This window comes from Myodes glareolus, chromosome 19, assembly GCF_982192425.1.
Source record: "Myodes glareolus chromosome 19, mMyoGla1.1, whole genome shotgun sequence".
Classification (NCBI taxonomy): Eukaryota; Metazoa; Chordata; class Mammalia; order Rodentia; family Cricetidae; genus Myodes; species Myodes glareolus.
Window position 1 is genome coordinate 48,291,225 of NC_142044.1, and position 25,794 is coordinate 48,317,018.

General features: G+C 50.7%; 1 protein-coding gene across 3 annotated transcripts in view; it reads right to left on the reverse strand.

Annotated features, from left to right (window-relative positions):
* Positions 1-25,794, reverse strand: part of Celsr1 (cadherin EGF LAG seven-pass G-type receptor 1) — a 140,001-nt gene that overhangs the window by 61,237 nt on the left and 52,970 nt on the right. For all 3 annotated transcript variants that reach the window (XM_087899159.1, XM_087899160.1, XM_087899158.1), the window contains exons 2-3: positions 16,724-17,362; positions 1,048-1,270 (exon numbers count right to left, since the gene is read on the reverse strand). In XM_087899159.1, coding sequence (XP_087755285.1) covers positions 1,048-1,270; positions 16,724-17,362 — 862 coding nt within the window. The remainder of the gene's footprint in view (positions 1-1,047; positions 1,271-16,723; positions 17,363-25,794) is intronic.

The window sequence follows — 25,794 nt, forward strand, 5'->3', positions numbered from 1 at the left end:
TTGTCAACCAACTTTAACCTAGCAGAGATCTTCAAAATGGACATTCTATATGTTCTTTTAACTGAGCAACTGTGATGGGCTCATGCTGCCTAGAATGCAGTGAGTTCATTTGATATTCTGTGTGTATATCTGTACACGTGTGTGCAGGAGCATGTGTGTGCAGAGGCCTGAGGCTGACATCAGGTGTCTTTGATCACTCTCCATACACTGTTTTTTTGTGTGTGTGTGTGGGAGGGTTGAGACAGGGTTTCTCTGTGTCACAGTCCTGGCTGTTCTGGAACTCTCTCTGTAGACCAGGCTGGCCTCGAACTCAGAGATCCACCTGCCTCTGCCTCTTGAGTACTTGGATTAAAGGTGTGCACCACCACCGCCTGGCTTGCGTACACTATATTTTGAGAAAAGTTCTCTTATTCAGCTAGATTGGCAGGTCAGTAAGTCCCTAGAATCCCCCTGTCTCTGCCTCCCCAGCTGTGGAATCACATGTATGTGCCACTGTGCCTGGCCTTCTACATGGTGCCAGGGATTTGAACTCAGGCTCTCATGCCTGCAAGGACTTTAACAGCTAAACCATCTCTCCGGCTCCAAATGATAGATACAAATATTTTTAGGTAGTATCTAAATTCTTCTGGGGGAGAAGGTACAGACAGCACACATTCAGTCTGTCACAGATAGGGACCAAGGTAGGGCAGTTGGGGTCTGAGCAGCCTGCCTTGTGACACACATATGCCATGGAAGGTCTGATTCCAGGGCCTGCCCCACTGGCTACGAACATGTCAACAATATCCACATGTTGGCTGTGGACAGGACCCACATAGCCAGGTCAGTTTCCAGGCCTGGGATTTTGTCTGTTCCCTTCTCAAAAACAGCAGCACTGATGCTCTGCGGTCACTGTGCAGAAATAACCTCCTCTGTTATCAACATGGCAATGATCTGACCCTTGAGCAGCTGGTCCAGCATCTAACCCTGAACAAGCCTCCTCGGCCACCCGGAGCCTGGAAAGTGAAGGTACCTTCCCAAGGGATACTCACACGCACGGGCTGCACTTACGAAAGGGAGACGGTGAAGTGGAAGCGCTGCCGCAAGCCTCGGAAGGTGACAAAGGACTGGGGCGGGAAGCTCCTGGTGCTGACTTCGCAGTAGGGATGCTCATACTCGCCAGGCGGGCACACACAGTGAAAGCCTCCAATGAGCAGGTTCACACAGGTACCCCCGTTCTTGCATACTCCGCTGGCACAGCGGCCTGAGCGAACGTTCACCTGGCAATGCTCCCCTGGAGAAGAAAGCGGAGGTCACATGAAGGTCGTCTTGGTTTGCTTCCCTGCCCCACACTGTGGTAAACACTGACCAAAGGCAAGTTGGGGGCGGGGGTAAACAGTTTATTTCAGCTATTGTCTGTCATTGTGGGAAATCAAGGCAGGAACCCAAAGACAGGAGCTGAAGCAGAGGCCATGGAGGAGTGATACTTACTGGCTTGCTCTTCAGGGCTTGCTCAGTTTGCTTTCTTATACAACCCAGGGATAGTTCCACCCACAGTGGGCTGGGCCTCCCACATCAATCATTAATCATGAAGCTGCCCCACCGACATGCCCCTGACAAGCTAATCTAATGGAGGTAGCCCCTTAGTTGAAGTCCTCAATGTCCAGGTGACTCTAGATGCCTCGTGTTAATAAAGAGTAGCCAGCACAGTGGCTAAGAGAGCCAGTGGACTGTGGATGTCCTGAGACACACAGCTGACCGCTGATGAGAGAGGACTCAGGCTCAGAGGCTTAGATGCCACAGGGACAACTGGACCTGGATTGTCGGTTGGTAGAGCTTCCTGTCAGCTTGCAGAGCCACACGGGCTGCTCTCGAAGTATCAGAAACACCCCGCTCTGGAGGTGACCCAAAGATGATGGGTTATAGGGCCATCTTCCCCTGGGAGTTCTCCTCTACTGACTGTGTTGGGGCTGAGTCCCTCTGAGTCCCAAGCTGTTGCCTTTGTATCCCAGAGAACAAATCTACATCGCTAATCCACCATACACCTTCACAAACACATAGGCCATGGAAGGATCCTAAATGCTTCTGGGGCCAGGCCAGGCGTAGGCCAGGTTTAGACCGGGAGGGTGTGTTCTCATCCACCTACTGGTTCTGCACCGGCTGGGATGGGCCCAGAGAAATGGACAGAAGTAAGCGGCAACTGGTCTGGTGCTTGCTCATCTCAAGTCTATCACAGTGGACACTTTCTCTCCCCCAGCTGCTCTGCCTGTCATGGCTCCTGGCTTGGCCGTTCTGCAGGGAGCTTTGAGTTCGCATGCTTGCACACACACACCTGCACACTCATGCCATCATACACCCCAGGTGACCCACTCAGACCATTACATCCTCACCAACGTGCCCATGTGCGCATGCTTGTAAACATACCCTTACATGCGCCCTTATACCCACGGTCTCAGACTCAGTCTCACCTCACACACACATGCTCACACCTGTAGCTGCACTCGCCCCTCACCAACCATGTACATATGTACCCCCCCAACACACACACATTTTCACCCTCACACATCAGCCAGTGCTCACACCCTTCTAGGCAGCCCTTGTGAGTACCCATCACTGACGTGCAGATTGAGCTTAAGATACATCTCTCTTCCTTCACATTCCCTCCCTCAGGAGTGTTGCTCTACGATATTCCAGGTTAGCCCAGCACTGTGAACAAAGCTGCCCCAGAGACAGTCTGGCACTGTGCTCACTAAACCGTGAAGACAAAGAGCCCTGCCGTCACCCTCCCCACAGCCAGGGCCCGAGAGTAGCAGACCTGGGAGGCACTGGGCTCCAGGAAATACCCAAACTTTCCCAGCAGAAAAGGCGGCCAGCCTTGCCCTGTGAGACACTCCTATCTCCAGTTCCACCTGGCTGTCGGGTGGCAATGTCACTTGAGCATGGGGTTCTCTTCCTCTCCTGAAGCCCAGGAATTCCTCTTTAAGACCCAAAAAGGCCCCAGGGGTATCTAGTCTCCCCCAGTACACACACTTTATCTCCTAAAGACCCTGAAGATGGAAGAAGGTTCACCCCAAGTCCCGTATAACTTCACCTCAAGTGTCTGGCTGTATCGACAAAGACCTGATTTCCCAGTGAGGCCACATTCCGGGCTCAGTTGTCCTAGAACTGATGTCTGTTCAGTGTGACCGCTATAAGACCAGGGCCCTGAGACTGTGGGGGGCTTCCCAGGCTGTGTTCCAGCGCTCAGGGGATGGTCCTTCTGACCTTTCCCCTCCCAAGCAGAAGGCTGTGCATCTCAGCACCCAGGCAACAGCCGATGATGAACCCCAGTGATAGCTGATCTGAGGTTCCCCTCCCTCCGCTTTTGAAGGTCACACTGTGTCCCCTCCCCGAGCCTGTCCCTGACTGTAGGCTCACCTCATAGGAAGAGTCACTATTTTCTGAACAGGTCCAGGACCTAGGATCTCTCCCAGCTCCACTTACAGTACCAGAATGTGGGAGTGTGGGGTGGGGATGTAGCCACAGGGGCTGTTTTAGGGTCAAGTCTGAAAACATCTGGTACACAGTGGGTGCCTTGCATGATAGGGTGCTGGACTGGTGCCCGTAGTGAGGGGGCGTCTGAGAAGAGCGGGGTATGCAGCAGGTACTGGCGAGTGCTCGTGGGATGAAATCATACAGCGCCAGGGCTCCCCCAGATTCAAGGCAATGATTCATGTTTGAGTTTAATCCACGAGGTTACAAAGCCAACATCATTCATCCACCGGTCCAAGCAAGCAGTGTGGGTAGATACCCACACAAAGAAGACTTAGCTGTAGGGTTAAACACACCACTTTTATACAGGGCGCTGTGAGCTGTGGTCACTGGGCTTCAGGTATGCTACTCCAGCCTGGGATGGAGCCTCATCTTCAGGTTCTAGTACTTTCCTTGGAGTCAACTCTAGGTCCTCGGGTGTCAATCCAGGGTCTGCTTTGCTGTTTTTGTGAGGGCACCTGTCACAGCTGCCACTCCAGCCAATGTGTCAAAGTGACATCTTGGCCCACTAAGTCCTTTCCTTGGACTTACCGCTCACGTGACTTCTCGGCTTGTGGTTAGCCAGCTGCCCTGGGGTGAGGGTGGGAGTGTTCAGTTTATAGTCTATGCATGCTCCCAGCACTGCCAACCTAGAACAGCCAGCTTGACCATATAGTGTGCACACTCGAGGACTGGGCTGTGACGTTTTCTAACTCTGCAAGTCATCTTAGCCCAGGAGGATACAGGTCAAAGTCTGGGAGTCCTGAATCCTTAATGCTCTCAGAGAGCCACTGTAAGGGATTTGCTTCGCTTTGGTCTTAGATTTCTAAGATAGATAGACAGACAGACAGACAGACAGAGAAAGAGAGAGAGAGAGCACACGTGTGTGTGTGTGTGTGTGTGTGTGTGTCTGTGTGCATGATTGTGCGTGCCTCTACCTGCAGAGGTCTGAGCAGGGTGTTGGAATGCCTGGAGCTGGTGTTAGGAACCAAACTGAAGAACAGCAAGTGCTCTTAATGCCTGAGGCACCTCCAGCGCACCCTTCCTTTCTTGCTTCCTTTTTCTAGGTTTACAGACTTGGTGGGCGGCAGGTGCCTTTGTCTGCTGAGCCCTCCCTGATTTATCATTTTTCGTTTCTGAAACAGGGTCACTCCATGGCCCAGAGTGCTCCATCCTTAGCCTTCTACCACACCTACCAAGCAGTGCCATTTTGATGAAATAAATCTTCTCAGGGCTTACTGTCATGATTTAACTTTGTCCCTTTCTAAGATTTCACGGTTCAGAATCTGGCATTCCCCGAACATACCAGGTGTTCTGCTCAGAGTCAAATGCTGCTGACTCATTTCCCAACCGGGGAGCATGCCTCCCCATCTCCACCCAGGTTCCCCATTTCATAGGCAGCCCCTCCATCCACACCAAGGTAAGTTTAGCTTGGACAACCTGATCTCCATAATTCGCTGAACTCCATAATTCATGGAGCATGTCACAAGGTCCCTGCCCACAAGGGACACTGGCCTCAGCTGTTAAGGCTGCAGACACATAAACCCACATGGAAAAGACTGGAGAGAGTTGTGTAGAAAAACGCCCTGGAGCTGAGGCCAGCCTGGCCCTGAATCTCATGTGTGTCCCATCACTTAACAAGTCCCCTGCCCAGATGTGGATGAGTACTGTCCTGTCTGCTCAGAGACCCAAGCTAGTACTGTCAGCGCCATTGACCTGAGTCTAACCAAAAGCCCAGCATCATAAGACTTAGGCAAATGGGGTGCCTGTCATAGGAAGGAGTCAGTTGGTAGGTGGGAAAGTCGGGGCTTCTGACTCAGAATGGAGGCTCTAGGAGATGAGAGGCCCATGGAAGCCACAATGCAGAGGGTAATCATGTTCAGTCTGAGGGAAGGGATGGGGGTCTGAGCTGGGGAGCTGCTGGCCACAAGACCCACTTCAGTGCACCACACACAGGAGCAGGACTAGCCATGCAGAAGGCCTGACTCAGCCTCAAAGGGTGGTGCTCAGACCCTTAAGACTTCGAAGAGGGCAGGATGTACTTCCTGGGAGGGAAGGGCAGGGAAAGATTTGCCAATTTAAGTTTTTAACTAAATAAAAGGACAATCCCTCCTCCCTTAATAAAGACGTGAGGGCTTTAAAGTAGAAAAACTAGAATTTCCAGAGGTGCCAAGAGTAAACTCAGACGCAACACACAAAAGGCACACTTGGAAACTGGAGGCTCGGGCAGAATTGAGGATCAGCAGGACAGGTGGAGAACACAGCAAGCGAGGGAAGTGGGGACGGGGTAAGGGCTGGAATCTGAGCGCGGATCATTCAAAGTCAGGTCTCAAACACAGAGCCCCAGAGCGGCCCGAAGCCCCACCACAACTCAGGCCCAGAGAGGAACCTTGTGTCCTAGCAAAGAAGATGCCAGCCACTATGCAACTCAGGGCAGCAGCTCCTCGACCACAGAAGTGCTGTGACCAGCGGCAGCACCGCGGGGCATTGAAAGGCAGGTGTCCATCATAGGTCACTGAGCACTAAGCACAATGACCCACCCTTCCATGTTTGCCCTCAGTCATTATTCTTTCTTCTACCCAGTCACCACACATCCACCCATCTACCCACCCTTCCTCCATCCATCAGTCTATAGCGTTCCATGCATTGCCCCACCCACCATCTACCCATCTAGCCGCCCTTCCCCCATCCATTGATCTAGCTATCCCTTCAACCATCTACCATCTATCTACCCGTCCCTCTATCCATCTATTCATCCACAACACCTATCCTCAATAAGTTCATGCAATGAATTGCCCGGCACAGGACACGTTGAGACACTGAGGTTACCAGAATGAACAGAACCTTCACTTGAAGCTCTGGAGTCTCTTAAACAGGCAAAATGTTTAGGAAAACAGAAAAGATGTGCTAAGAGGCTTAAAGGGTGTGGCCAGACTATAGAGCTCAAACAGAGCAAACCCTCCACACCCCGGAGGATGGGTCATGAGGCTGCAATTGGACCTGGAACCCCTGCCACGCCCACAGATTCTAAGTAGACCTGAGGAAGAGCCTCCAGCCTCAAGCATGTAGCACATGGTAGCACACATGGTACCGACACACGTGCAAAATAGTCCCCACCACAGATCAGTTGGGGCCCTCTCCTGGTGCCAAACAGCAGCCTCTCACTCCGCTCCTTGCCGCGTGCTTCTGGAGAGACGAAGTGGGAAAGACTGGGAAAGATGGTCACATCAGCAACGCCCCACTCCACACAGGGGTCGCACAGAGGTCACTCAGAACAACCCAGTGCCTGGGACATGACGCTCCAGGACAGAAGCAAAATCTGCAGGAGTCCTCAGCGCAGCCACCATGGTGTGAGAGAGGGCGTCCTGCAGGCCTGCTCTGCAAAGGCGACCGCAGAGACCGCAGAGACCGGCAGGTAAACAGGAGTAGCCTGATGCTTTCTCTCTGGCTGGTACCAGGGCCACGTCAAGGGTTGAAAAATGCTATTACCACCATGAGAGCAGTCACATCACTGACCGGTCGGGGCCGTGATCAGACAACCTCCCTTCTAGGCAGGCCTCAATGTGCAGAAGGCCCAGAGACGGTCAGAGCATGTGCCAGATCACACAGCAGCAAGGGTAACGCACACGAGCATCAGCAGGGTCTGTATGGAGTCTGCAGGGATGGGTCTGGAGTGTGTAAGCATCCAGGATCTGGATTGACTTTCAAAGAACTGCACTGTAGGAGGGTGTCGGGAGATGATGGTCAGGGCCTCAGGAGTTCTAAGCACCACTGCGAAGGACAGAGGTTCGCTGGCCCCAAACCAGTCAAATGACTCTTGCTTTGCTGGCTGTACGGCTATCCTGGAGGCAGGCAGTCCAGGTACCTGTGTCCAGGAGCCATCTCCAGCACTTGAGAGGTTGGGTAAGCAAATAGAACTCATTTGGCAAAGGTCCTGGATTGCTGCTGTTGCTCCAGGCCCTGACTCCTCCCCCAGGCAACTGTCACTCCAGGCCCCCACTCCTCACCCACCCTGCCTCAGGCCCTCACTCCTTCCCCACTCCAGGCAGACTGCCAGGTTCTAGTCCCTCCGCCCCTCCCCCTAAGGAGCTGCCAGCTTTGTTTGACTTTCTCACCTCCTGGGGATTGAAGCCCAGTCTCTCAGAGCCACAAGCTCAGGTGGCGCAGCCCCTCCCTGCTGGCCAGGCTACCCAGAAGGTCTCAGCAGAGGGCCCAGACACCTGCTGCCCCTTCCCGTGGCTTCTGTGAGAAGGGAACAGAGAGGTGGGAGCAGGAAGCCCTGAGGCCAGGAGAAGTCACAGTGCTGGGGCTTGTCCAGGGTCTGTCTCTTTCTGATGACTTCATTGTCTTTGAAGCAAATTCTCAGAACTTCAGTCACACCCATTTTTTTTAAATATAAATAAAAAATGCATTCCAGTGGCAAAGAACCAGATCTCCACCCACCCACACTACTCCCTACCCTGAGAAGCCACCTGCCTGGCTAAGGGTTGGGGCCTGCAGAGCCAGAGGGGGTGGGGTACCACATTAAGTCTCCCGTGTTCAGAGCGGCTCCAAAGGGGTCCTATACCACAGTGACACTTGGAACACGCCCCCTAGAATAAAGTACCTCCACGCCCTGGCCTTGAAGTCAATGTTGGCCAAAGAGGCCAGAAGCTGATCCACCCTGCCAGAGGACGTGCCCATAGCCTGAGCCCTAGAGCTGGGACTGTCCTCAGCAATCAAGAGGTGCTCAGAGTAAAGACACTGAGATGGGAAAACTCTATGACCAGAGGTGAAGGAGCCAAACGGCCACAATGTGTTTTTTGTAGATTTAAACGAACTTTGAACGAACAGGGATTCTCTAGGTAGCTCTGGTTGTTCTGGAACTCAACTTACTAAGAGAGCTGACTGGCCTTGAACCTGGAGATCCACTTGCCTCTGCCTCTTATTTGAGGTCTTTATTTTTGTTGGTTTTTTTCGTTTTGGTTTGGTTTATTTGTTTTTCAAGACAGGGTTTCTCTGTGTAACTTTGATGTCTATCCTGGAACTAGCTCTCTTGTAGACCAGGCTAGCCTTGAACTCACAGAGCTCCATCTGTCTCTGCCTCCTGAATGCTGGGATTAAAGGCGTGCACCACCACTGCCTGGCTAAATGAACTTTTTAACACAGCAGTCTTCAACCAGAGAGTCATGACCCCTTTTGGGGTTGAATATCAGATATTCACATTACAATTTATAACAGTATCAAAATTACAGTTATGAAGTAGCACTGGAATAATTTTATGGTTGGGGTCACCACAACATGAGGAACTGTATTAAAGGATCTCAGCGTTAGGAAGGTTGAGAGTCACTATTTTAACACAATCTTTAATTTAAAAAAAAATTGGTTGTGTGTGTGTGTGTGTGTGTGTGTGTGTGTGTGTGAGAGAGAGAGAGAGAGAGAGAGAGAGAGAGAGAGACTGAAGCTGGTCCCTCCTTCCACCTTTACACAGTTCTAAAGATCAAACTCACCTGCCAGGATCATGCAACAAGCGCCTTTGCCACACTGAGCCATCTCCCTGGCCCTTTAACACAATCTTTAACAGTTGCTATCAGTTAGGGTGCTATGGCGACATGGAGACAGAAGGAAGGGGGACAGAAGGGAAGGAGAGAGAGACAAAAAAGGAGGGAACAGAAACAGAGGCAGAAGGAAAGGAGGGGACAGGGAAGGAAGACCTTGAGACTGGGAAGAGGTGAACGGGTTGGGGGACTTTGTCCTGTGGTTGTGGGGGTCCATCTGGAAGTCTGAATTACACCCAACTGGAAACTCTACGGCCCCCACAGACAGAACTACCAGCACACAGATGGATATGGATACACATGCACGCACGCACGCACACATGTACACTCGCACAAATGTTTGGCCTGAGGAGGACACTATAGTGTATAGCTCCTCAGGACCGTGTACCCAGCCCCAGCAGGGATTCTGAAGACCCCCTTTAGCACGGGACACCCCACACACACACACACAGTGGTGTGCCCAGGAGACATCCTTGAACAGGTCTTGTGCAAACATCTTGCTTTGAGTCAATGCCTGCATAGCTCTTGCTCTGGCCCTTGTGGTCCCAGGCAAGACAGAGGGGCTTTGTCTGGTGCTATGGAGAAAATGGATGGGGCGGAGAATGGCAGAGGGATGCATTCCCTAAAGTCCTTTGGGGTCACCGCTCAGGTCAGAGGCTCAGTTTCTCCAGCAAAGCTTGGTGACCAGAATTCCACAGAGGCATTAAAACGGGGGGTGGGGGTGTGGAGATGACAGTCAACTATAGTCGCAGGGTCTGCTAGCTCTCCTATGCCCTTAGCAAGTTTTTATTGACAGTCCAGTGGGTGCCAGGGGCTGGTGGGGCCAGAGGTAGTAATCACAAAATTATGGACCCAAAGAAGATGCCACCCAACACCTGAGAACTGGGTCTCTACACTGCAAAAGGCACTCCACAGATGGGACACATTGAGGACCAGGAGAGGGAGGTCAGCCGGATTACTGGGAGAAGGGACGAAGCCATCATGGGATCCCATCCCGTGGGAGGTAGGTCGGGAGGTCAGAGTGAGGGATGCAAGGGCAGAGGAGGTGAAGGACAACACAGGTGGTTCCAGATGCTGGAAGGCAAGCAGGCTCCCCACAGGAGCCTTCGAGAGGAGGCAGACTGGCCAAGCCTTCAGTTTAGAGCCTGGCTCCCTCCCCATCCTCAAGTGAGTTCATCTGTGATGACCTGCAAGCCCTCTAGCACAAATAGCAAGTGATACAGAGACACCCACACTTCCCAAGAGGAGGGAAGTTAGGCCCCATCTCACCAACGGCAGAGATACCCAGGGCAGGGCCTCCTAAGGTCTCAGCACAGACTGGCCAGTCCCTTCCCTATTAACTCTCCTTCTTCACTCTTGCCTTGACCATCGGCAAGCTGATTGCTAGCCCTCAGTCCACTCTTGCTTCTGGTTAGGACCCCCGAGGAAAGTGATGATCAGGGAAACTGCCTCTTAGCAGGAATGCCCCTGACCCAGGTAGATGCTTGACAGGCACGTGAGTGAGAAGCTTGAGGAATCCCGGGGCAGGGTGGGTTATTTTCTCCACAGTAACAGACTAGTGCTGCCCGAGTCTGGTGCCAGTGAGGAGGCCCTTATTTGGCCCTAGACTCTTGCAGGTAAAGCCAAGTTCAGAGGTGGCCGTGTTGGATTGGGGATGCATTAATTCAGTGCCTGGTGTCTGCGGAAAAGAGAAGCGCAAGGCACGGGAAGCAGGCACTGTGAAGAGTCAGACCCTGCAGGTATGCAGCTGTAGGCCAAGGCACTGAGAAGCTGAGAAGAGGCAGGAAGTGCTGACCCCTGCAACCTTCGGGTGCTGCAGCTCTCTGGGCATACCTCAACGGCGGCCTCAGAACCATCAAGGACTATACCCTGACGGTCTTAATTCACCTGTGTGAATCCCTTATCCAAAATACCTGGAAGGGTAAGTGTGGCAGCATAACCTGAAATCCCAGCACTCAGGAGACTGAGGCAGGAGGATCATGAGTTTAAGCGTCAACCCTTACCCCCCAAAAGACTTTGATCCAAAAAAGGGAAGACAGCATTCCTGGGATCAGGTTTTAGATTTCAGATTCTTTTTTTAAACATCTTTTTTTTTTGAAACATCTGCATATACTTAATGAGATCTCGTGGATAGGTACCAAGTCTAAACACAAAATTCGTTTATGGTTCATGTATACCTTTTACATGTAGCCTCCAGGTCGTTTTATACAAATTTTTAAACACACCTGCATTCTGACTGCAACCCATCACGTGAGGTCAGATGTGGAATTTTCCACTTTGACATCGTGTTGGTGCATGCAAAGTTTTGGATTTTGGAACATTCTGGACTTCAAACTTTGGGTTAGGGATGCTCAACCTGAGTTCTGTTAACACCACCCACAAGAGGACATGGGGAGAGTGGGGGGATCATCCTGGTGGCCAGTCAGCTATGCTTAACACTTGCCATGATGTGTGGGGGATAATTATCAATTAAAGTGAGAATCATTACACTGGCTGTAATTAAATGAAATTAAAATTAAAATCAACTAGAGCGGCGAACCCTTTCAGACGTAAGGGAAGACATTACGTTTTCCTTCTGCCCTTTGCCCTGGCTTTGGGGGTTAAAGTTCACAGGAGCGTCCAGACTGGATCTGCCCACACCTGGATCACTAAGGACAAGACTTAGTGGAAAATCAGGTCACCCGGAAGTGCAATAGCACCCAGCTTCAGGACAGCACCGGAGAGAAAGGTGGTGTGTTGCAACCCACGCTGTGGAAAGAGCCAGAGCAACAGGTAGGTGCGCCCATGACGAGAAGAAAACAAGAAAACATAACCTCTTCTCCCAAAGTCTGAAAGGGTTCGCTGCTCTAGCTGAGATTTTAATTACAGGCAGTGAAATGATTCTCGCTTTAACTGATAATTATCCCCCACATTAGGGACTAATGTCAGAGTGTTGGGATCCACTCCCCGTGCAGATGAGGTATATCCTGTAGATTTCAGTCCACTGGGCGCCTTCCTTCCTGTGCTCAAGGAGGTGGCCCTGCAGGACCAGGACACAGTTCAGGAACAACACAGCATGGAATTGTTTGATGGTGGCACCTGGTATGTTAATGTACTCCATGATGACAGGACACCAGCACTCTACCTCAAACAGCAGTGGAGCTGGATAATATCTATATTTATAACAAGGGCAGAGGAGGGCTAGCATCGACTTTAAGGTTGTTCCCACAAGCAGACAGGTGGCTGGGCTCTTGCGTCAAGTATTTCAGGCTCTGAACCTACATAAGACGTCCTCAGCTTCAGGAGGCCTTGGAGGGTTCCACAGTCTGGAGAGGCTCGTAAAGCAAGTGGGAAGGTGCTGGGGGAGCTTTTACAAAGTTCAAAGTGGGTGCCACTGAGGGTTCCCCAAGTTCTACACACTACTATTACTATGGGGGACAGAGGCAAGCTCATAGCCCAGGGCTGTGGTTTTGTGCTCCGCAGCTGTGCAAGCACCATTTGCTTGGATTTGCTGAAACATGCTGATTGAGGACAAGAAGTGGGGACGGGGGCATTCTAAGAATGGGGATCAAATTAGGGGTCAAGAATGAACTTGACCCTAACAAAGAAGTTTCACCCATGAACACCTCTGGGAAGGACACCCAAGGCTAGCTTTAGTTGGGATAGCAACCACCTCGCCCCTCCTAGACTTGGACTCAGCTGAACTATCTCTCCTGCTGACATCAAAGCTGTCATTCAGGAATGTACCTCAGGGGAGGTGTTGATCTGTGATGATTAGGTAGCTATTCCCAGGTCTCCCTAAAGAAAGGAGAGAGGGAGAAGAGGGAGAGGGAGAGATGAGAGGGGGAGACATCCTAGAAATGCCCAGGAGCCTGCAGTAGTGGGTCCCAACTCAATTTGGAGCTTGATCATAGGCCTGAAACCCAAAGGTAAAGATCTTAATGACTGGGAAGGGACACGGGACAGACAAGATCCTGTCTCTTCCCACTAAGGACCAAAAGCAGCAAAGGTGTCACTCTGACCACAGCATATGACAAATGGCAGGTGCAAGGGCCTTGTGGAGGAGAGGGAGCTCTCCCTACAGGGTCCTATCCGCAATGTGTCTCTGTCCCCATAGATCGTACACAGTTGTGGGGAGGTTACTAAGCGGACACATAGGGGTAGGAAGCGCCTACCTGGTGATAGGGATGGGCAAGAGGCTTCCACTTGAGATACAAGGGGCTGTGGTAAGAGAGGCCAGCAGGTACCAGAAGACCAGCAAAACCGGGGTGTGGAAAGCAAGGAAGGGGCCTTTGGAGTTTTAGGGCCACAGCCCTTAGAACAGGAAACAGCTTTCTGCCAAAGAATATGAAGTGCTTGCTACGAATGAGCTCCAAGTCATTGCTGGCTGGGGACAGACATGAAGATAAGGGAGTCTACCTTATGGGACAGTGGAGCAGCAAATAAAGAGGACGCATGTGATGTTTAAGGAAGAAACCAAAAGGTTTCTAATGAGAAAGTGCAAGAAAACCTTCCAGAACCTTCCGAGGGCAGGGGACAGCAGATTCAGGGAGCATATGAAGGGTAAATGTAGACGGACAGGAAGTCAGCAGATGAGGAAGCTGGGAGATGAGGGTCAGCATGGGAGCTCATGGTTTAGCAAAACCCAAAACACAGTGCCCCTCAAATGAAGACTGAGAGGCCAAGCGTGGAAGGAAACAAGCTTGTAATTGTTTACAGGCTTGAGAAATTATCTGTATTTATTTATTGCGGAGCAGGTGTGGAGGTCAGAGGAAAACTTGTAGGATTTGGTTCATCCCTTCCACAAGAGATCAAATTCCGGTCCTTAGATTTGGCAGCAAGTGCCTTTACCCACCGGGCCATCTCACCAGTTGGGACTGAGAAATTAAGGGACTACCTACTATGCATCCAGAGCCCACGTCTGAAGTCTTCTTGTCTCATTCTTTCCCAACTATGAGGTAGTAGATGAACCCAACCATGGTGGCAATGCAGAGCTGTATCTTCAGGGACACACCATAAGGGGCCAGCAGCTCCCTTCCCCTTACAAACACCATGGGATGCAGGTGCCCTGGGCTGGGCACACCTCTAAAGCCAGGATGGTTTCAGAGATTCAGGAGAGCTATCTGGAATACACTCCCTGGCGAATTCAGAGAACTTTTCCTGAAATTAATTGATGCCTTCCTTCTGCCAGCTCCTGCTGCCGAGCCTCCTGTCCCACGACACAGGAAGTCAAGGGCTCCCAGCACAGTTGGGCCAATTCCAACCTCACCATGAAGAGGCCTAGAGCTCCAGCTCAGCTTACCGGAGAGCAAGAAATTAAAGCCGCGTGACGACAGCGTTGCTTTCATCGTGAAGAAATGAGCACAATTACCTCCACGCAGAAAAGAGAGTGCTTCAAAGGCAAAAACGGAGGAGAGGGAAGGAAGAGAATCGAGGAGACGTAATCGCTCTTAATTAGTTTTATCTCAAGGGAAATAGCATGATGTTTTCCAGTACCCAAAGAGAATCAAATTAATCTCATGTCAATCACCACATCTCAGAGATGATGGATGTGGCCACTGCCCCTTTATCGTCCTTCTAGAAATGACTTTGCTGATGAAGAGGAAACCCAAGAGCTTCCGAAGTCAGTTGGCTGCTTCCAGGGGCTCAGCCATCATTGCAGGGAATCTGAGGGTCCACAGAGCCACCGCGGCCTTACTTATCTGCCCCAGCACCGTCATATCATCCCCTGAGGACCTCTAACAGGTCAACTAATGGTAGCCCTGGGATGAAGCCTGGAGTGGAAGCTGTTATATGTCACCCTGCAGATGACGAAAGGCGGGAAGGGAAGGTCCTAAATATCAAGGAAAGAGAACGCATCAAGTGACTGAGTGCTCGCCCACAGAGATAGGGTAAAGTCCGACTGAACACTGCTCTGGCAGACAGCAAGCACTCTGAGAATATCTGTAGCAGGTGCTCGGTGCAGTAAATGTCTGTGGCAAGAATGGGCATGACGAAGAAGGGCGGTGTTTACTCCCTGGAGGGCACCAATCTTGCCTACAACGGTGGCCTCAGCTTCTCTGTCTGAGAGTTTACAAATCATTCCACACAGGGCCAGAGGACAGGGAGGGACTGGGGAATGAGCCCCCTCACCCTCATGCTTCTCTGTCAGGAGGGAGCTGACCATGCAGCTAGCTGGGTCTCATAAGACTTCCAAAGAGATGACTACTGAAGCCTGGGGTCAGGGGTAGGAAGGGTACGACCACCCTGTGTCCTGTTGGTAGTACAGAAAAATAGGCTTGGCTGTAGGGAGGAGAGGCAGAGGACGGGAGCCCCCGCCTCCAAACATGCACGCATGTACACACACACATTTTCCCCAGCACTTGAGGTACACACTGACAATTAGAGAATCTCCTAGGCCTCTGCCTTCCTTCCTGCTCACTACCAGGCACCTGAGAGGCAGGAATCTGGGATCAGCACATGCCAGACAGCAGGAAGAACTGCCCACATCCTGTTGGCAGTCAGCCACAGACAGGGAGGGGAACAGAACAGGGGTGGGCAGTCAAATGTCCTTCTCCCTCCTCCACGTTCCCAGACAATAACCAACTTGAGATGCCGATGGGCCAACCTGGCAGCTCAGCGTATGCGCTGTGAAGTTCTCCAAGTGACGTCCCTTCCTCTTCAGATGCACAAAACCACAGACACTCACTTTCCCCTCTCTATTCTCATTACCTAGATCTCTCTCTCTTCCTGCTCCACATGCACCGCTAAAACCTACAGGGCAATTAATGTGTGCTATATGCAGATAAGATTCCCACACTAGAGGACCCTCAGGTGTCCATACTAAAGTCCTTAATTACAGATAGAAGAATCTCCAAGTCACTTCCAGTGCAAATCAAGTTCCACCTAGTCCCCAGAGAGCCTTCCAGAAAGATGATCTGTTCACCATCGAGCCTATGGGAACTGGCTTTCCAAATGGGATGTAACTGAACATTACAGGAGACCAAAGACCAGAACAAGATCTGTGGGTGTGCAATGTCATTTTAAACCGCTCTCCATGGCTGCCTCTTTACTGTTAAAACAACCGTTGACTGCAATTGGAGAGGCTGGTCTTCAAGACTGGTCAGGACATGCTGCGTTAAGAGCATCTTGAGAGGCGGAGGAAGGTGAACCAGTCTTTGCAGCAACGAGGCATGACTAAAACTGCTAACTTCTTTCAGGACCCAGGCGGTTAAAGGTTCACAGTTTCTACCCTGGCTGCACAGTTTTGTACTAGCCAGTTAAACTGGAAATCTAGAATAAAGGGGCTTTAACTTTAAAGCCACTCACAACTAGCTGAAGTTGGTGGATTGCCATGATTTCAAAGGGAAGCTCAGCTCTGGAGCCAGACCATGTCTCAAAACAACAGAACTGACTTGGATGCATACATGGTATCTGATGCATTTGGGTGGCAACAGCAGGTCTCACCTAGAGCCTCCCCTCCTAAAGTCTTCATGAAGAGGGTGACACAAGCCCCCTAGGGAAGATGAATGAGGCCTGGGAGGTTGGCAGCAAGCAGCTTCCCTTGCTAGCTAAGGAAACTGCCACCCAAGGCCACTTTAAAATGCACAGAGATGACACTTGTGCCCAGAACCTGTCTTCTAACATCATGCCTCTTGGGACTCACAGGAAACCCTCACACCACATGTGCACTGTGAGCCTCTGTGCAAAGTACAGCCTGTCCCCACGCTCTAGACACTCACCAGTAAAGTCCTCAAAGCACTCGCAAGTGTAGCCACCCTCTCGGCTCCGGCACCGGCCGTTAGCTCCACATGGGCTGGAGTAGCAAAGGTCAATTTCAGTCTCGCAGTAGTCCCCGGTGAAGCCTGGGGGGCAGCGGCAGCGCAGGCCAGTGATGGGATGGATGGGTCGGAAGAGCACCGTGGTAGAGCTGATGAAGGGCGCCGAGCTGTCGAACCTGAGCACGGACACACACTTCATGTAGTTCTCACAGGGCTCCCGCAGGCAGATGTTGTCATCAAAGGGCAGCACGCGCTGGGCAGAGATGGTGGTCAACAGTGTCCGGTTTAGGTATATCTGCTCTTGCAAGTCCTCGGATGGGAAGAAGCGGCCACGAGCGCCACCAGGAAGCAGCGCCGAGAAGGTCACGTTCAGGATGTTGGAGCTGACGTCTGTGTCATTCTGGATGTTGAAGACGAAGATGTCATCCTTGGTGGTGGACAGTACTGTGGCCACGCCTTCGACAAAGAGGGATAGCAGCGGGGACAGGAACTTCTCCTGTGACATGTTCTCTAGGCGGACGGTGATGCTGTTGGTCAACATGTCATCTGTGATGATGGTTACACGCAAAGTGCAGAGAGCCGTGACACTGTGGATGCCATCTGTGGGACACAAGGAGATCTGGGGTCATTAGGATGCCCAAGACAGCAAAGGGTCCTACAACCCCACACCAAGAACAGCCTTAGATGCGCTCAGCAAGGGAGAAGCCAGGCTGGGTACCCCCATTCTCACTCCCCACCTTGACCTCGATACTACTGCCCCCACACACCATCCCAAATCATTACAGCTCCCAGTGTGCCCTTTTCTTATAGAAACAGTGGTCCAAAACCACAGAACAGGGTACTCCAGGGACCATGATGATTCAGCCCCTTAACACCCAGGACTCCCCAGTTCACATATTTACTCCAGCCATGTGAGATCTGGGATCCTGACTGGATCCACTCAATCCCCCTCCAACAACATGGACAGCTCACCCTGCCCCAACCTCCCCTCTACTCACCACAAGTCTTCCCATTATCCCAACCATTTCAGCTCCAACCCCACCAGCAGGTCAACACTGGTGCCACCAGGGAACAGCTCTACTCAGTGTGCCACGTCATGGCTTAATTTATCTTCGCCTTATCTATTTGTATCTTTACATGGCCAGCACGCAGGAATGCTGGATAAACACTGCCTTACAAGGATACTAAAAGCTTCATCTATAACTATTTCATAGCTGCCAATGCAATAGGACCACCTTTCCCCATCCCCACTGATGGACTGCTTCCCTTTGGACTCATCAGCACAGAAAGACCAATGCAACTATGGTCCAAGGGAGCCAAATTCAATCCCACACTGGAAGCAGAACTTTGTAGCATTGTCTACAAGGTGCTGGTTTTTATGGGTGTTGACAGAGGTTTCTGTCCTGCCTGGTCACCGCAGCCATTCAGTTCCAAAGAAACACAAAGAGATCTACATTAATCATAAACTGGTTGGCCTATTAGCTCAGGCTTCTTCTTCTTCTTTTTTAAACATTTTTCTTTTCTTTTTTTTAAAAAAAATTTATTTATTTATTTATTTATTTATTATGTATACAATATTCTGTGTGGGCCTGAAGGCCAGAAGAGGGCACCAGACCTCATTACAGATGGTTGTGAGCCACCATGTGGTTGCTGGGAATTGAACTCAGGACCTTTGGAAGAGCAGGCAATGCTCTTAACCACCGAGCCATCTCTCCAGCCCCAACATTTTTCTTTTTTTTAATTTAAGATTTATTACAATGTTCCACCTACATGCCAAAAGTGGGCACCAGTTCTCATTACAAATGGTTGTGAGTCACCATGTGGTTGCTGGGAATTGAACTCAGGGCCTCTGAAAGAGCAACCAGTGATCATAACCTCTGAGCCATCTCCCCAGCCCCTAGCTCAGGCTTCTCATTAACTCTTATAACTTATGTTATCCCATTATTCTTGTCTATGTTAACTATGTGGTTTGGTACCTTTATCAGTGAGGTATTCTCATCTTGCTTCCTCTGTGTCTGGGTTACGACTGCAGACTGACTCTTTCCTTTTCCCAGAATTCTCCTGTTCTCGTTGCCCCACCTATACTACTTCCTGCCTGGCTACGGGCCAATCAGCATTTTATTAAAATACAGGTAACAAATCTTTACAGGGTAGAAGACCATTGTCCCACAAATGGGTATGACAGGAACAAGAGAGAAGAGGTCACAGAGATTTAAGCCATGGCTCCAGAAAGTGTCTGAGGCCAGGGAACATGTGGCAGAGCTGGAATCCCTACAAGGAGGCTCTAGGATGCCATGCAGGTTAGTTTAACTCTAACCTCCTGTTAGAGTCAAGGGATTACCTGAGTCTCAAAAGAGACTCTACACTTCCATTTTCACACCGTGTTGGAGTTGTCCAAGACTATGGGGACTTTTGAAGTTGGGCATTTTTGCCTGTGGGGGGACAAGAGTCAAAGGTTCTGGGTTTAAAGTGATGTTTGGGGTGTCAGATTGGTGGGGGTGAACTTGTGGTCGTTATAATGTCAACTTGATATTACCTACAATCGTGGGAGTCAGGCATGGTATGTGTGAGAAGGATTACCTAGATCAGATTAACTCAGGAGGGAAGGTTCACCCTAAAAAACAGAAGGCACCAGAGGGAGGAGCAAGCTGAACACCAGCTTTCGTCTCTACTTGCTGACCGCAGATGCTACGTGACCAGCCACCTCCTGCTTACTAGCCAACGCTGGCACCTCCTGTTCATCATGCCTTCCCCACTGTGATGGACTGAGAGTCCCTCAAACTGGGAGCCACAATAAACTCCTTCTCCCTCAGGAAACAGAAGGTCACATGATGACAGACAATGAATTTCTTCCAGTGCTGGAAACACACCTGGAATTCCGAAACCAAATGAAAAGATGACTTCAGTTGTGAACCTAAGCACATAAACCTCTAGCCAAGAATCAGGAGACAGGTATATAAGGGACTGACCACTGAGATGCCCAGGACACGCAGGGAAACCGGTGGCTCCTAGACACAGGACATCAATGAATGGCTCTACCCAAGTGGTTCCTCTTTGTCTCATGGGTGTACCTCAAACCTGAGAAACACTGCAAATTGGACAATTTCCCGGCGTATCTTAGACTCTTGGCTGTCTGGAGCACAGGGATCCTCACCCACCCTACCACATGACCCCCCGTAAGCCTGACCATAAGCCCTGACTTGGTTTTCTTGGGCATAGGCCTCTTTCTATGAAAGACCCTCTCTTGCTCCCTAAGAGTGCTCAGCATAGGCAGGAGCCCCAACCAGAAGGGAGGCAGAAGCCAGGCAGGGAACTGGACCCCCTTCCCACTTGGTTCTGGGAAATGGTCAGCCAGAGATCACTGAGAGGTTGCTGTCAAGTGACAAAGCCGAGAAGCCACCTTGTCCCCACAAAGGCACAGCAACAGCAAGGAGCCATTACGGCAGAAGGGAGCACCCACGGCAACTCCAGTGTCCTAATGCTTCTCCTCTGGGCATCAGAAGCCACGGTTATTTCTGAGAGGGACCATTAGTCATGTGACCTGACCTCACAGGGAAGAAACATCACCGTTCTGGATCTAGGTATTTTGGTTACCTGGGGTTCAACAGCACTGGCCCTGTACCCATTTCCCAGATGAGGAAAATGAGATAGAGTGATGTCAAGTCTATGCTCAGGAGCACAACTGTAATGGGGGAGGCCAGCTTCTCCCAGCAACGCCCCAAGTCACAAGGCACTTGGGGGTGGGGGGTCACAGCCAGGCTCGAGGCTTCATTCGGTCCTCTGGAGAACCTGAGGCCAAACCTGGAACGTGCTAACTGCACTGGTGCCACCTTCCGCACTAACATCTGCAAAGGGCTCCCACTCGCCAGGTTCCCCGAGGAGTGAACTCCACGGACAGACACAGGACAGGTGCTTCGCTAGGCTGGGGGAGGCTGCAGTGGGGAGTGGGCACTTGACAGGTGCAGGGTTTCAGATAGGGAAGAAAACAGTCTGAAGACAGAGGTTTGAGACTGGAAGCACGGAAGCCTGATGTCTTGCGTTTGATCCCCAGGCACCCATGCAGCATACCGGAGGCGCTGACTCCTCATGTTGACCTGACCTCCACGTGAAAGCTGTATAAGCCCGGATACTCACACGTTCCCATTCATAGTCTCTCTCAAAAAAATGTTTTTAATTAGAGGAAGGATGTAATGGGGCTAGACAGATGTCTGTGTTTAAAAGCAGTGGCTGCTCTTGCAGAGGACCTGGATTCGGTTCCCAGCATCAACACTGTGGCTCACAGCCTTCTATAACGCCACACTTCTAGGGGAATCTACACCTCTGTCTGGCCCTGTGAGCACCAGGCACACATGTGGTGCACATATGTACATGCAGGCAAGATACCCATACACATAAGATAAAATTTTAATAGAATGTGAGCATTCTTAATGACACTAAGATGTACGATTTAAGTGTATTTAACAAAATTTAAAAATCTTTTAAAGGCTGATTATAACTCAGAGGTATCACTAGACTACGTATAGGGTTCACACATCTCCAGATCTGCCTGCCTCAGTTTCTCTCCACCATCATCCCCACACCTGTCATGGTGAATGTCTTAAAATGCAGCTACATCACCCCATTTCCCTGTGGCTGCTAATGACACCTGGAATAAAATCTATACCCGAAACCCCACCTACGGTACTTCACAGTCTGTGCCCACGGCCCTCCCTCATCACCATAGTGACACCTCTGTCATCTTGCCGTCACTCAATCCGCCTCAGGGACTTGGTGTATGTCCTATTACTTTTTACCTGGACTGCTGTGTTCCTCATCATCCACTGGCTGCTCCCTCCCCACCCAGGTCTCAGCTACCTACACCTCACTGAGGACCCTCCGACCATACCTGTCCCTCACTGGGGTGCTTCCATGCTAAGCATCTTCCCGGGGTCTCCATGCTGAACACCCCTCCGAATCCCCACATCCCCGCTTTTGCTCCTTGTTCAGGAGTGGCCACAGTCTCACTTATTTCCACTGTCTGTCTCTGAGAGTCCTTAGAACAAGACCTTTCAGGTTGTATTCTACAAGTACTATGTGCACTGATACTTCTAGAACATTCCCCGAAATGTCTGGATAAACCAGTATGGATGAAGAGGGAGGGCAGAAAATGGGAGCCTGCTGGTTCCTCCACTCCAGGACTAACACAGGCATGAAGAACACCCAGAGATGGCATTCCACCCAGCCATGCTTTCATAGCTGTTTGGTTTGGTTTGGTCACAGCCATTTGAGTAGGACAGTGCTCGCTTCCTGGTAGCAGGCTGTTACAAAAGATTCTTTACCCACACAGTGGTTTGTTTGTCCTGGCCTAGGCAGTTAAAGGTCCTGTGATTTTAAGCTAAGAGCCCAGACCTCCTTTCTCGTAGTGCATTGTAATATTCGGACCCAGGGTGGAGTGGGGACTCCCAAGTCTCAGCCCTTATAGGAGCAGTCCAGAAAGGCACAGCACCAAACACACCTCAGCCTAGGGGAGACCTATCTTCATTCAGGGACAAAGCAAACACACACCTGGAGAAACAGCTTTTGGTACTGATGGGCTAGAAGCATGACCAGTGCGCCTTACTCCCAGACCTGATATTAACTTCCTCCAAGGCTGAGCCCAGAGGCCTGTGTGGCTTAAGTGGTCTGGGTTGGGTTTGTGGGTCAAGCCTGCAACTCACCTTGCCTTTAGGACACAAACCCACATGCCTATCACCAAGGTATCACTGCAATGAAGGACGAACCAACCACGCAGTGAAAACAAGCCGGGGACAAATACCAGTCAACAGGGCAGATCTAGATAACAGGGTAGTAGAAGGGAGGAAACCACCACTTTTACACAAGATAAAACAAGATCCCATTTGCTCATGAGCCCGGAGAACTCACCCTGGGTATTCTCTGCCACGTAGACACGTAGATATTGGTTCTGTCTATGCCACTGACTTTAAATAAACTCCATTCTAGAGCAGCTTTAGATTCGCTTAAAATGTCTGGAGAGAGAGGTCGCCAATACCACACACCCGCCCTCCCCATTAACCACATCACGCTTTAGTGTGGGACAACTCTTGTCATTCGTGAGCCCTATCAGTGCCTACTAGTCACAGCATACACTGCCCGCAAGTTCGCTTCACATCTTTACCCATTGTTTTCCTGTCCAGGTCCCCACCCAGAATTCCAGATGACATTCAGACACAGAGCCTCTGGGCTGTGGCAGTATCTCAGGCTCTCGGTGACCCTGGCAGTTTTGAGTGATCAACACTGCTCGAGCCTTTGAATGCATAGGTGCAGAGCGCTAACTTTCTCCTCCGTAACTTCTCCTGATTGCTTTTCTGCGGCCAGTTTGGGTGTGCAGGGTCAAGATGCTTGGCTTTGGAAAGTTGTTATACAGCTTCCCAGACGAGAGCTGAGGACTTTCCTCCACCCACATCTGTGAGAGTGGTGCAGGGGCCAACCACAGCTGCCACTGGCTTTGCAGCACCCCCAAGCAGCCCGATGCTACAGCACTCCCAAGAAGCCTGATGCTACAGCACCCCCAAGCAGTCTGATGCTACAGCACCCCCAAACAGCCCGATTCAGCTTCTCAGATGTCATTATGCTGCATCTGACAACAGAAAGAAGGCAGGGCACTAGGCTGTGGTGTATCCCCCAGCAGGGGCTCTCAATATTTGCAAGCACTTTCTAGGTCTCTGCAGTTAGGGGTAGAGATGCCTGATGCCTGATCCTCTGATGGGAGAGGAACAGCGGCAAGAGGATGGAGGGCATCCATAACCATGTCTTGATGGCAGACCTATCTCTTTGGGAGCTAAAGACCTCCCAGTGTGGGATGGGAGCGGGAGTCGGAGCTACTGCTTTGGAACCCAGTGCAGGTAACTCCGCTGAGTCACCTGCTGAGAAGCAGAGAGTATAGCCATCACTGCCACCACCAGTGGAACTTGCTTCACAGAAAGGGGCGTGCAAAGAAGAAAAGGCGGCAAGCAAGCCTGGCAAGTAAGAGGAAGACATCCCTGCCCTCAATGTGCCATGACACAACTGTGACCAAGTGACTTACAACAGTACGATTACCCTCTCCAATCTAAAAGCAAACTCCAGAATCCACAAGTGGGTAGAGCCAGTTCCTGTGGTTCCCTGCAATCCCAAGACTTGGGAGACTAAGGCAGTGGGATATCATGAGTTTGAAACCAGCAGAGGTTACAAAGTACCCTCTGGGGACACAGAGTGGGACCTTGTTCAGGGACACCAGTCACTGAACAAGGGCACTCTGCATCCCATATAAGGTAGATTGTTTTCAGCTAATGCCCCAATCTGAGACTCCAGATGGACATACATTAGTGAGTATTATTTAGCATAGAACGCATAAAAACCTGGGGTCACCCCCCACCACCTGTGGCAGGTGGGAGAGATGGCCCTGAGGTCACAAGAGCAGAGGAGAGACAGAGCTGTCCCTGCCCCTCACCAGCTGCAGCACTGCAGAGAAAGATCCCTGCACCTCACCTAGGCAACACAGTAAAGCTAGTCAAGACGGCCCAACTGTGGGAGAGCCAACCCTGAGAGCGTGAAAGCAGGAGAACTGGCCCCATCCTTTGATCGCCGCTGTAAGGGGTTAACTAGCTGGAGCAATGCTGGGAAGCTCACCCTGGTGGTGAGGACCGGAGACAGCTGGCAGGCTGACGAACCCTGCAACTACCAAGGCCCAGAACCAGGGTTATGAGTTGCCCCACGCCAACATCCACCCAAATTATGATCTGTAGGAGCATGTGAAGGGACTGGTCCTTCAAACCCAAAGCTGAAGGATCTCCATGACACAGGATAGCCAAGAGGAGTTCCAGTGCAGGACAAATATCAATAGTGTAGCAAAAAACAGCAGCCTTGAACCAGACCAATGACAAGATCTTTGTTTTGTTTATTTATCTATTTATTTATTTTGTTTTTTTTCCAGACAGGGTTTTTCTGTGTTGCTTTGTTTCCTGCCCTGGAACTAGCTCTTGTAGACCAGGCTGGCCTGAAACTCACAGAGATCCTCCTGCCTCTGCCTCCCAAGTGCTGGGATTAAAAGCATGCGCCACCACTGCCCAGCTGACAAGATCTTTGAAATGAAGACTTGCACAAGTAAAAAAAAGATGTGTTCAGGTGGAAGCTCCACCCCAAGATCCCTCCCCACCTCTCTCTCCAAAACCTGATGCATCTCAGAAAGTCTGCCAAATAATGACCCTTCCTCAAGAGGTGCTCAAGACCACTCCCCGATAGGGTACTTATATTGCCCTACAGAAAACAGATATGTGGTTCTCCAGTCTTCCTTTCCCATCTCTGGTGTAGGAGGTTCTTTCTATGTGTTGCTTTCATTGGCCTTGCTTGATAGCTACCTTGGCCTTTTGATAGGGCAGACCTTAGGTGGGCAGAGTAGACAGAACAGAATGCTGGGAAGAAGGGAAGTGTGGCAGACACCATGAATCTCTGGCCCAAGATGAACGTAGGTTAGGATCTTTCTTGGTAAGCCACAGTCACGTGGTGATACACAGATTTAATAGAAATGGGTTAATTCAGATGTGAGAGTTAGCCAATAAGAGGCTAGAGCTAATGGGCAAGGCAGTATTTCAATGAATACAGTTTCTGTGTAATTATTTTGGGGCTAAGCTAGCCGGGCGGTGGGACACAGCCCACCGCTTGCCTTATACTATGTATCTCCTCTCTGGGGGCCTGAAAAATCACCTGGGAGCATTGTATCTATTAAACCTGGGCTTTTTCTGATTCAGTTTGATTTGGTCTGATTTGGGTTGCTGCATCAGCAGAGAGCCTTATCAGGGCACAGAAAGTTTTCAATATGGACAAAAGGGTTTACTGCGTGACTCTCTGTGTCACACAACAGCTTCCATGGAAAGATTTTTCCTTTTTCCTCTCCCTTCTATTTTCTTTTTTTCTCTTAAATTTTATTTTGGGAGGGGTTGCAAGGGCAGAGGACAGATTCAAAGGGATGGGATCTAGATACATGATGTGAAAGACATGAAGAATAAAGTAAAAGT